This window comes from Plectropomus leopardus, chromosome 10, assembly GCF_008729295.1.
Source record: "Plectropomus leopardus isolate mb chromosome 10, YSFRI_Pleo_2.0, whole genome shotgun sequence".
In the NCBI taxonomy this organism is placed as follows: Eukaryota; Metazoa; Chordata; class Actinopteri; order Perciformes; family Serranidae; genus Plectropomus; species Plectropomus leopardus.
Window position 1 is genome coordinate 32,970,163 of NC_056472.1, and position 11,647 is coordinate 32,981,809.

Consider the following 11,647-nt stretch of genomic DNA (forward strand, 5'->3'; position numbering starts at 1 on the left):
ACACACACACACACACACACACACACACACACACACACACACACACACACACACACACACACACACACACACACACACACACACACACACACACACACACACAACACACACACACACACATGCGTCCCGGGGCAATGAACTGTGTGTCTGAATTTTTTTCGTCTCTGGTAATTGAAGCCTCGTGTGTTTGGCTGTGAGTCATCCCTGCGGGGTGCGCTGATTCCCATCATCCCTGAAAGTGATGTTGAAAATTATGTTGAGAATTTCTCTGACCTCAAAATGTCCCGGGGAAATCATCTCGTAAAAACACGCCATAATTTAAGAGAAAAACACCTCTGTAATGTGTAATAAGTGAGGGCAACCCATCCCAAATTATACATAATAGACAAATTCTTACATATTATTACATAATTCCCCTAACTGCTCTTGACATAAACAACAAAACTACTCTCTTGCCAATAACTTTATTTTTTTTAGAAGTATTGCTAAATTTGATAACACTGCAGAAAACAGATTTATCACCAGTGGTGGAAAAGTATTCAGCTCTTTTACTTAAGTAAAAGTACTAATTCTGTACTGTGATGTATTGAAAATGTTAGTATGTATAATCAAGAATATGTACTTAAAGTATTAAAAGTACAAGTACCCAATGCAGATTTTTTAAAGAAAGAAAACAACACACCCAAAACCCCTCAAAATTATTTTAAAAATTATATAAAAATTATTCTTGAAAAAAGTTAGGGAAAATGTTGAGGAAAAAAAAGCTAGGTAACAACTATATTTATATTTGAAAATTTGATATTAGGTCCCAGAAGTTTTATAATTTTTAATCATATCCCATGGTCATTTTCTTATTTCTTAAATTTATTTCTAACTTTCTCTTCCTTTTTTACTTTTTTTTTTTTTTTACTAATTCTTTAATTTTGTTATTTATCTGCCAGCCCTTGACTTTCAAAAGTAAGTAAAACACAGTTGTTTTTTCTTGTATGGAAATTCTCCTGAAACTGCGACCACAGTCGACATCACAGCTGAGTGTGCTCTGTGATCTGTGGTAATTGAGACCACACCCGTCTGTGATGTATGGCGCTACGGTGACACACACACACACACACACACACACACACACACACACACACACACACACACACACACACACACATCACTGCTGCTCAGTGTGGAAAAACAATTATGTCTGGAGTTACCCTTTAACATTAGCTGTGTTATGATGTCTGCTGATGTGGAGCCAATTTTAAGCACTTTGTTGATAATGAAATAGTTAATAGAAAAATATATCGGACATAAAGTCTACAATTAATTAACTCTTAGAGGGATCGCTCAAATCTGTCAGACAGCTGTTCTGACGCCGTTTACGTGCCATCATCACAGCACAGAAACTAACATGTCAGGGAAAAGGAAGAGCCAAGGTTTAAAGAAAACAAAGTATTAATTCAAAATTGACATTTTTAGTAATATTACTATCATCAGAGGCTACCTGCAGCGGGGACACTTAACTTACTTTGCCAGGGGCCAGTCGCAGCAGCCCCATTTATGTTCCCAGGACAGTTCTCGTTTTTTAGGATGTTTTTAGGGCTTTAAGACATTTCTGGGATTTCAAAATGTTTCTTGGATTTTAGGAAATTTTGATGCTGTTTTTGAGGCAAAAAAACAAAACAAAAAAAAAAAAAGTGTAATCTGAAAGATTCGAGTAAAAATGCAAAATACAAATGATTAAAAAGTAAGAAAACAAAAAACAGACAAGAAAATAAACAGGTAAATACATACATTAAAAGCAAGAACCAAACAAAACTAATTATATAACAAGAAAAAAAATATATAAACATATAAATACATAGTACATTCAGTCAGAGGATTCTTGGGAAAAAAACTGAGACTTTTATTTTATTGGTTTTCAGTCAGTTTATTCATGACTTAAATATATTTAGAGATTCAATCATGTAACAAATAAAAGAAAAAAAACAAACAGAACACGACAAACAACAAAAAAACAAAACAAAGACAAAAAAACACCCAGGACAAACTATATTCATGTACATAAACATATATATATACATACATATACATATATATATACATACGGGTATTGAACCAAAGTATCAAACTAAATACTTAAAATTTTAAAAGCATCCAGTTTTCTCAGCTTTGGTATCTTTCAGCCCATGTAGTGTTTGGATATAAAGTCCTCTATTTTGAATTATTGTATTTTTGTTTTCTTTTGAGTCAATTTACTTTTATAAATGTTTTTTTTTTTCATATATAAATTTATTTTTATATTCAGTTTTTTTTTATCATTAAAAATATTACATCTTTATTTTTTATAGTCAAACACTGAACCAGTCATTTTTTTTAAAGAAATGTTTTTATCCAAAATAATTTCAGGGAAGGCAGTCACGTGCGTGTGACGTCAGCGCGGCACCTGCGCCAGTACGCCTGCGCGGAAAAACCAGGAAGAGCGATGCTTCAGTTTTGTTTTGGAGGAAAGACGCAAAACAGGTAAGAATCAGGAAGACTCGTTTAATTTTCACGTCTTATTGTCGATGTCCTCGTGAAATAAACGCGAGAGTGTGTGACTGAGCGCGCGTGTGCTGCTTTTTTTGGCGGCGTTTGTCGGTTTGTGCTGCAGGTGAAGCTAAATTAGCTTCGAGCTTCTGCACTTTGCTTTTGGTTCAATTTTTACAAACGTTTCTGAGTGTGAGCAGATTAATCTGCTTTCTACACAAGAAATGTGACTCTTGTCGATGAATATTTCCTTTGATGTTATTTTTTGTCAGTCTAAAAGTCTGTAATGTGTCTTCTGAGAAGAAAACAAACAAAGATACGATAAATAAATGATAGATGATCTTTATGACTCCCGGCAGCTGTGAGGTTCAGGAGAAGCAGCAAAACAACGATACAACAGTAAAAAAATAATTATGATGAATATAAAAAATAGTAGAAAAACAAAGGTGCCAAGTATAAACTAGTAAAAAAAAATTATAATAAAAAAATAGTAATATATATAAATAAAATAGATACATATTATTAAATATTATGTGAGATATTCATATTAGCAGCAACATTGCAACCTGGGACTGAAACTTGTTATAAATGTTAAATTAAAAACAATAATAATAATAGATTTTTATTTGTAATGCACTTTACATTTGAAGCAAATCTGAAAGTGCGACACAATAAAATGATTAGCATAAAATCTGATAAATAACAACCACAATAACAGATCAAAACAATCAAAATAAAAGCATATTAAAAGCATAAAAGCAAGAAGAGCAACCAGTGAGAAGTCTGTTAAACTGATTTGATGTTTTTAAAAAAACATGGGAGGGCAATAAGTTTTCAAGAAATGGCCTGAAAAATAGCCCAAAAAAGAGTGAAAAGTAAAAAAAAAAATTACCTGAATATCAGAAGAAGAAAAAGACGGAGAGAGAGAGAGAGAAAAAACTAAAAAAAAAAACACAATTTAAAAACAGAAACGAAAATGACTTCAAGAAAGTGCCATAAATTAATATAGACCTATAATTTTCTGTAACAATTCAAAAAAATGAAATAAAATAATCATAATTATATGTGTTTTGGACATTTCTCCTTCTGTTTTACAATCATATACATTTTTTATTTTTTATTTGTTTTGCAGTTTACGGGACATATCTTGCCAAGTTGCTTTATATGAATAAACCAGTCTAACCAGTTCTTATGCAAAGTGGATTGGTACTGAAGATCCTTCTGTGTTCACTGTGTGTGTCTGCGTTTGTGTTTCGACAGGTTTGACCGCGTTGAGTGGCAGTCGTAGCCGCGATGGGCTGCCGTCCCTGCAGCAGGCTGTGCTCCCGCTCGTCGGCCTACACTCTGGCCCTCGGCCTGGGCTTTGTGACTCTGGGGACCAGTCGCATCGTGCTCCTCAAATTCTCCGCCAATGCTGGTGACTGACTGGATTTTACTTTTTGTTTGTTTTGCACAGAGTCAGTCACGTTTGAACATCATGCTGCAAGATGTTTTGTTCTGTGTATTTTAATGACGTGTCGGCATCTTCTCTTGTTGTTTGTGATCAATTTGCAGAGAACAAGTATGACTTCCTCCCTGCATCCGTCAATCTGCTCGCTGAGGCGCTCAAACTGCTCTTCTGCCTCGCCATGTCCGTCAGGGTGATCGTCCGAGGTACAGATGAGGTCACAGCTGTCTGTGTGTGTGTGTGTGTGTGTGTGTGTGTGTGTGTGTGCCAGAAGGCGGCTCAAACTGGCTCATTCGATGCCTCGCAATGTCCAGTCAGGGTGATAGTTCCTAGGTGACAAACACAGATTCTTACATCGACTACTTTGTGTTGGCCTTTATTTCTGAGAGCTCAGTTTAAACCCTGGAGGTGTGTGTGTGTGTGTGTGTGTGTGTGTGTGTGTGTGTGTGTGTGTGTGTGTGTGTGTGTGTGTGTGTGAGTGAGATGTTAACTCTGTAATACCAGCCTGGTTGTATGTGACAAAATGTACACAGTTTTTAAATAATCGTATTCATTTTGAACCATAAATCACTGGTCTGAAGTCTCCCTGTGCGTCTTTTGGGGGCTCTGCTCAATAAACCCCCCATGCTCACAGCTCCAGTATTGATTGTCTTTTTGTCCATGTTTTATCCATAATCGATCATTTATCATCGCTAGCTTTGATGCTTATGGCCATATTTGATTTCCCCAGCTTTGCAAACTGCTGGTTAGCTGGTTTGTGCACAATAGATGTAAAAAAACAAGAAAATAATTGAGATGCATATTGCAAATGTGCTGTAAACATGTCCAAAGAACGCTCCTAAAACCTGAATCATACTTTTGCACATTTTTCTATCAGAAAATGGTAAAAAAAAAAAAATAAAACCAAATTGGAACAAAAATTCAAGCGGATTGTTTTATTTACATGACCTGTAAGAAATTCAGTATATTGCCATATTGGTAATAATAGTGTAATATTACAGTGTGTGTAAATGTGTTTTTTAGGAACATCGTGGGCCTTTAATGGTTGTTGATTTGCTCTTTTTGTGTGTTTCTTCAGAGGGACGATCGTGCAGAGAGTTGGGCTGTTCCTCCAGCTCCTCTTTCCTCCACTCGCTGAAGTGGGCTGTTCCCGCTTTCCTCTACTTCCTCGACAACCTCATCATCTTCTATGTGATGACGTACCTGCAGCCGGTTAGTAAAAACGTCCATATTTACTTATATGACCAGTGAAACATTTTGTTTGTGAGCTTTACATTAGGAAAATATTTGACCTTTTTAGTTTTACCTCCAGTAAAAATGATCTGAATTTAGATATAACTTTCTCGTTTTATTCCAGCTTTAATAAAACAGCGGTCAGAATCCTCCGATGCAGTTATTATGTAGTTTTTATCTCTGAACCGGCTCTTCTTCCTCTTGTCTCCAGGCCATGGCAGCGCTGTTTTCCAACTTTGTTATTCTGACAACAGCTGTTCTCTTCAGGATAGTGCTGAAGTAAGTGGCTGTGATGTTTTGTTCTTGGTGTGTTTGTTTCTGTGAGTTTGACTGTAGATGAGAAGTGCTGAAAGTGCATCTGTTGACAAACTTCATCTCATTCTCTGTTTTAATGCTGCTGCTTTTACATCACTTTTTTCTTCTTTGGATTTTTTGTAAACTTCAATTTAACTTTTTTTTAACACTTTGTGTCAGAAAAAGTGCTTCAAAATGAGCTTTCTACATTGTAGGACAATATTACTGAGTTTACTGCACTCGTTCCTGTAACCCTTTGAAACCTGATTCAAAATCATTTTTTCTGCTGTGTTCAGATGCCTTTTACAAGCTGTATAAAGCCCGAGCAAGTTGATTTGATTCATTTTGAAAACATGGCCAAAAAGCCAGCGAGCAACTTGACAAGAAATGTCCCAAAAAAGTTTTAAAAGGGTAAAAAAATACCTGAAAATTAGTTTATTTTTATTATTTTAAGGGGAAAATGAAAAGGGGATATGTCCAGAAAACGTTTTTCATCATTAATGTGATTATATATTTCAAATTATGTTACAGAAAAAAAAGGTATACATATAGATTTTTTTTTTCAATTTTCAGCACTTTTTGAGACATTTTCTTTTCTTTTTCTTTTATGTTGAGGTCATTTTTGTATGAGTATCCACAGATGTCTCACTAATTTGCCCTCTGAAACCTGATCAAATTGGTTTGATTTCTTGAAAAACACGGACAAAGGGTTAAATAGTACACAACCTCATCAAATAAGACCTCTTTTGCATCATTTCATCCACATTATTTTTAATTCTGCTCATTTAAAACTTTTGCAACCTCGAGATCTTGACACTGAGCTCTCCTCACGTTCACCATGAAGAAACTGACACTTCTGCTTCTCGCCTGCAGGAGGCGCCTGTCCTGGGTTCAATGGGCAGCACTATTCATCCTCTTCCTGTCCATTGTTTCCTTGACGACGGGATCAGGGGGCAGCCAAAACTCTGTGCCTGTGCCCGGCCTCCACTCGAACCCCCTCTCCACCCCGTCGAACTCCTGCCTCCTCTACACGCAGCTGCTGGAGCAGATGAGGAACAGCAGGTACGCCGCTTTTCCAAACTGGGTCAAACCAAACCGCCGTCTGCTGTAGGTGATAAACTGATATATAAGTACCCCAATCAAGCCCACCTCCAAAAAATCCAAACTGTCCCTCCAAGGATCAGGTCTTAAGGCCTTAGTGGAGACAGGGGGATTCAGGTGTGTTATGCCTGATTCGGTAAGCTCACTTCTTTCTGACGCCACACCTAGATTTTTAATTTTAATTTTCAAACGTGTAGTTTTTAAACCTCAATCTATCTACCTTCATCAGAGTTTGGGCAGCTTACTCTGGAGTCACAACAAAGAGACTTATGCAGCGGTAATGTCCTAATGTCCCCAAATTAAGCGTGAGTCATATGGCATCAAATCTTTATATAACCAAATTTCCTTCAAGGGGCTTTATAGTATATGTATATTATTATTATGTATCATTATTATTTTGTCAACTTCACTTTTTGTCTTGTGCTGGTTTCACACGCCTTTCACAAGTATTTAAACCTTCAAAATGTGAGCAAATTGATTTTATTTCCTTTGAAAACATGGGGAAAAGGCACTGAGCAACTTGGCAAAAACTGTTCCGCAAACTGGAAGAAATCAGTAGCTTTGGAAAATTATTTTTTTTAAAAGATTGAGTAAAAATGTCCAAAAAACTGTATTTATAATTATGTATTTTAAATTATTTTACAGAGTTGTTATTATTTTTTAAGCAATTTTAAAGGTAGTTTCCCTGTTTTATGTTTTGTTGTTTTCTTTTGTAACTTTTTTTATTTTAATTTTTTTCTATTTTTAGGGTATTATTTGTGTAGTTTTTGCATTTTTGGCTCATTCCCTCTGAATGGCAGGTTTGTAAGGGTTCAGTTCTTGTGTTAATCAATATCATCAATCAGCGAATCTCCCGGCTGCAGTGACTCTTGTGCCCCTCACAGCCTGATTTCTGGCTCAGTTATATTTTAATATTTCTCTTGTTCATATCTTTCACCCCCCCACAGTGCCAGTGAGTCGTGGGTGTCGTCCCTGCCCGGGCAGGCCTGGAGGGACCGCGTGGTGGAGAAGCTTCGGTCTCTCGGCGTGGGTCACATCCTGCTCCTCCTCCAGTGCTTCATCTCGGCCATGGCCAACATCTACAACGAGAAGATCCTCAAAGAAGGAGACCAGCTCACCGAGAGCATCTTCATCCAGAACAGCAAACTGTGAGACGACTTCTAAAGAAAATGATGTATGTAACGAGCTGCGAGAAGGCAGGTGGCTAAATTCAGCTTCCTCGTGGTGTTGTAGGTATGCGTTTGGCGTGGTGTTTAACGCTCTGACCCTCGGGCTGGGCAGCGAGGCTCGAGGTCTCACGGTGCACTGCGGCCTCCTCCACGGACATAACGTCTACTCGCTCTGCCTGGTGCTCGTCACTGGTGAGTTGACAGACAATAAGTAACAGCTTGATGCCCCTTTAGTTACTTTTAGGCAACATGTTACTCAGTGAGCTTTAGAGGTGCTATGTGGATTTGTTTTTTGATTTTTATTACATTAGGATTATCGAAACAGGAAGATTTAATGATAATAATAATAATAATAATAATAAAAATAATAATAAACTTTATTTGTATAGCACCTGTCATATAAGAAATGCAGCCCAATGTGCTTTATAAGAAAGAAATTACACGCACCAAGTGTTTCACATCAAAATAAATAAAAACCTGCATGTAAAAATAAAATTAGAGTAGAGTAGAATACACAGAATGCATCTTCACATGGATAAAACCCACTTAATAAAACTAGTAAAAGTAAGATAAAATAAGGATTAAAAACTGAATGCACAGAGTGCATAACATAAGATGGAAGATAAAATAAATAAAATAAAACCCACTGACATTTTTGATAAAAAAAATAAGGCTAAAAATAGAGTGTATACCTTGTGTAGACCTTATTTGCATTGTGATTAACATATTATATTATTAATCACTAGATGTGATTAAAAAATGAAAAACAATATTTTTATAATTCTCTTAATTATATATTTGAAATTTTGTTACAGAAACTTTTTTTTTTTTGCTTGTTAGTGTTTTTAACCTTCCCCCTCCCCTTTTTGCTTATTTTTAATTTCTTGCTCATTTTTGGGCCATTTTTTTTTACTAAGTTGCTCTACACTCTCCTCGTGTTTTTAAAAGAAATTAAGTAAAATAAATAAAGAAAATAAATAAGAAACTGAGCGTGCACGTTTGAAAACCTCCCTCTGCTCTCCGTCTCCTCCTCAGCTGCGCTCGGTTTATCTGTGGCCTTCATCTTGAAATTCAGAGACAACATGTTCCACGTGCTGACGGGCCAGATCACCACCGTCCTGGTCACCGCCCTCTCCCTCTTCCTCTTCGACTTCCGCCCGTCGCTGGACTTCTTCCTCCAGGCTCCCACGGTCCTGCTGGCCATTTTCATCTACAACGCCAGCCGGCCCAAAGACCCGGAGTACAGCCTGCAGCAGGAGAAGCTGCGGGTCATCAACGGAGAGGTGTTCGAGCGGTCCAGAGGGGTAGGCGGCAAACCACAAATCTTCCCTAGTCACGCACACGCGCTTTTCTCACAGCTGCGTCCCTCTCCGAACCCCCGTGTAAGCCCCTTCCTCTCCTCCCACGCACATAGCGAGCGCCCTGCAGGAAGCTTGGCTCTCATTTCTCCATAATGTGATTTCTTGAGTGCGGGAGGAAACCTGATTCCTCGCTATGAAAACAGCGTTCAGACCAACGCCGCTGCATTTCCTCACATAATTTCATTAGGTCAGTGTAGCATATTGGATTTGAAAGAGGAAGCTATTAAAGCCAGCAGGTCTGTGTGGCGTCCCTGTAAGGACACTGTCCTGGAGTTAGCGGGACGTGGAGTGTGAGCGGTGCCAGATTAAAAAAAAAAAAAAGTTGTTTTCATTAGGGGTCAACAGATTATTGGCCTGGTCCATTAGGCTAGACCACATCAGGTATCATCCCTCCTCTGTCGCTCTTCCTGTCGTTTCTGCCGTTTTTTCCCATTCAAGAGGTTTTTTTTGGGGGAGTTTTCCTTCGTTGATGTGAAGGTCAAAGGACAGAAGGATGTCGTCTGCTGCCGAGGCAAACTGATCTGAGATAATGGGCTTAAGAGGAAAAATTTACTTGAACTGAATGTATAGTTTTAACTTCTCTGTTGCTTCTATAACCAAAGTGTGTGAATTTAGTCCTAAATCAAGACAGTTTACATAGTCGGGGTGTGTAAAAGACGTAAAAAGAAAAAAAGCATAAAAATTCCTAATAATTAAATGTTCAAAAATGGCACGAAAAAGTTATAGTATGTTGTCCCAAATAGCATAAAATAATCAAAGCATAGCATGTTGCCCAGAATAATCATGAAAACGTCAGAATACCATATGTGATAAAAAATATAGCATGTTTAAAAAAAAGGTGTATAAAAGGTTTACTAGGTTGTACAAAAAAATCATAAAAAAAGTTACAGCATGAATATTATGAATAAAGTCATAGTAGTAGTATGTTTGAAAATTCATAGTTTAGTACATGAAGAAAAATTTTTAAAAAGTCACAGTACAGTATGTGATGAAAAATTTCATTAAAAAGATTGCCGTAGTATGATATGGTGCAAAAAATACCATGAAAAAAGTGTAATACGTGATACAAATACCCTGACTGTAGAAAAGTATAATAATAATAATACATTTTATTTCTAGAGCGCTTTTCACGAGACTCAAAGACATTTGAAAGAGACAAAAACAAAGTCATATAAAGCCACTAAAACATACAGAATAAATAAAAACGAAATCAGTAAAAAGTTCCTCAAACAACCGCACGATAAAAGATCCAAACTCGCCGTCAGCGTCTGTGGTTTGGTTCTTCACGCCTTCTGATTCGTCTTTTGTGTGTTTTGCAGGACGGCGAGGAGCTGGAGCTCCTAACGAAGCCCAACACGGACAGCGAATCTGAGGAGGAGTCCTTGTAGGACGGACTCTGAGAGACGAGCGTCTCCTGTCACGGACTCTGTCACGCGACTGACTGTCAGCGGGTGAACCGTGAGTGACAGCCCTGATGGATTGTGGGACGGACTCTGTCGGACTCTTGTGGTAATAACTAAGACTTTTGTGTAGATATTGAAATGTGCCTGTCTGCGAGCGAGCGCTGTCGCAGTGGACGAGGCATCGGTGTGTCCGCCGCTGGGAAACGATTGTCACTTTATTTTCCATTTGGGATATTTTTTTTTGGTTTTGGATTTATTTGATTCCTGATGTTTGTGCAGCTGTTTGATTGATGAGTTTAACCCTCGTGTTGTCCTTTGGGTCAGAATGACCCCAAATTAAATCTTTTAAGTTTTTTATACTTACGTAAACGAGGTCAATTGGCCCTAAATTCTAAAACGAAGGGAAAAATGTGGTTTTGGGTCGGACTGAAATAAGACTAAAGATGTTACACAGAATTGATTCAATCAAGCCAGGCGAGGTCATTTTGACCCCAGAGGACAAACGGTGAATGGCAATCGGGAGGAATTTACGAGTGACCAGCAGCTTCAGGGTTAAATGATTTTCAGGCTTTATACTGTTTAAAGTGACAATATTTAAAGAATGTGGAAATCTATCGCTTCACGAAATCACCATCAAACGGCTCGTGTTTGCATTACAGCGCACAGAGCCTTTTATTCTCCTGCTCGTGTATTTTCTTCAGCCGGATCCAGAGCCGTGAGCATTTACAGAACTGCCTACTTAATATTCCCGAATTTCTGACAGCACAAAAAATGGCTCCTGGTTCTCTTACTTGGCCTTGAATTTTTTTCTTTTTTTTTGCGAAAGATTGATGTAGTGAAACTGTGATATAATTCATTTTTTTGTGCCATAAACTTTGAACACGTATGCTAGTTGTTCTGAAATAAACTGCAAGTGAAGTGCTTTAATTTTGTCTAAATTTAAGTGACAAAGAGTGGTAAAAAAAAATCCATGTAGGGAAAAATCAAACAGGTCTGTTTAATAGACTTAAAACAAAAAGTAAAGTAATGTAATAGAACATGGACATGAAAAAATAGTTAAAAGCCATTATTTTTATTGTTATTTTTCATTATAAATTTAGTGTATTATTGTTAGTTTACGAT

The 11,647-nt window shown here is 37.4% G+C and overlaps 1 protein-coding gene across 2 annotated transcripts; it reads left to right on the forward strand.

The window, feature by feature from the left end:
• The first annotated feature begins 2,410 nt into the window (after nt 1–2,410).
• slc35a5 (solute carrier family 35 member A5) lies at nt 2,411–11,452 on the forward strand. 2 transcript variants are annotated; one of them, XM_042494568.1, is made up of 10 exons: nt 2,411–2,511; nt 3,778–3,934; nt 4,072–4,170; nt 5,043–5,176; nt 5,409–5,476; nt 6,365–6,553; nt 7,540–7,740; nt 7,826–7,953; nt 8,797–9,065; nt 10,442–11,452. In XM_042494568.1, exons 2-10 carry the CDS (start codon nt 3,811–3,813, stop codon nt 10,508–10,510), a joined length of 1,281 nt encoding a protein of 426 aa, XP_042350502.1. In that variant the 5' UTR covers nt 2,411–2,511; nt 3,778–3,810; the 3' UTR covers nt 10,511–11,452. The 2 variants fall into 2 exon arrangements, with proteins under 2 accessions (XP_042350502.1, XP_042350501.1); XM_042494567.1 differs by lacking the exon at nt 10,442–11,452 and having other exon boundaries at nt 8,797–9,244.
• The last annotated feature ends 195 nt before the right edge of the window (nt 11,453–11,647 follow it).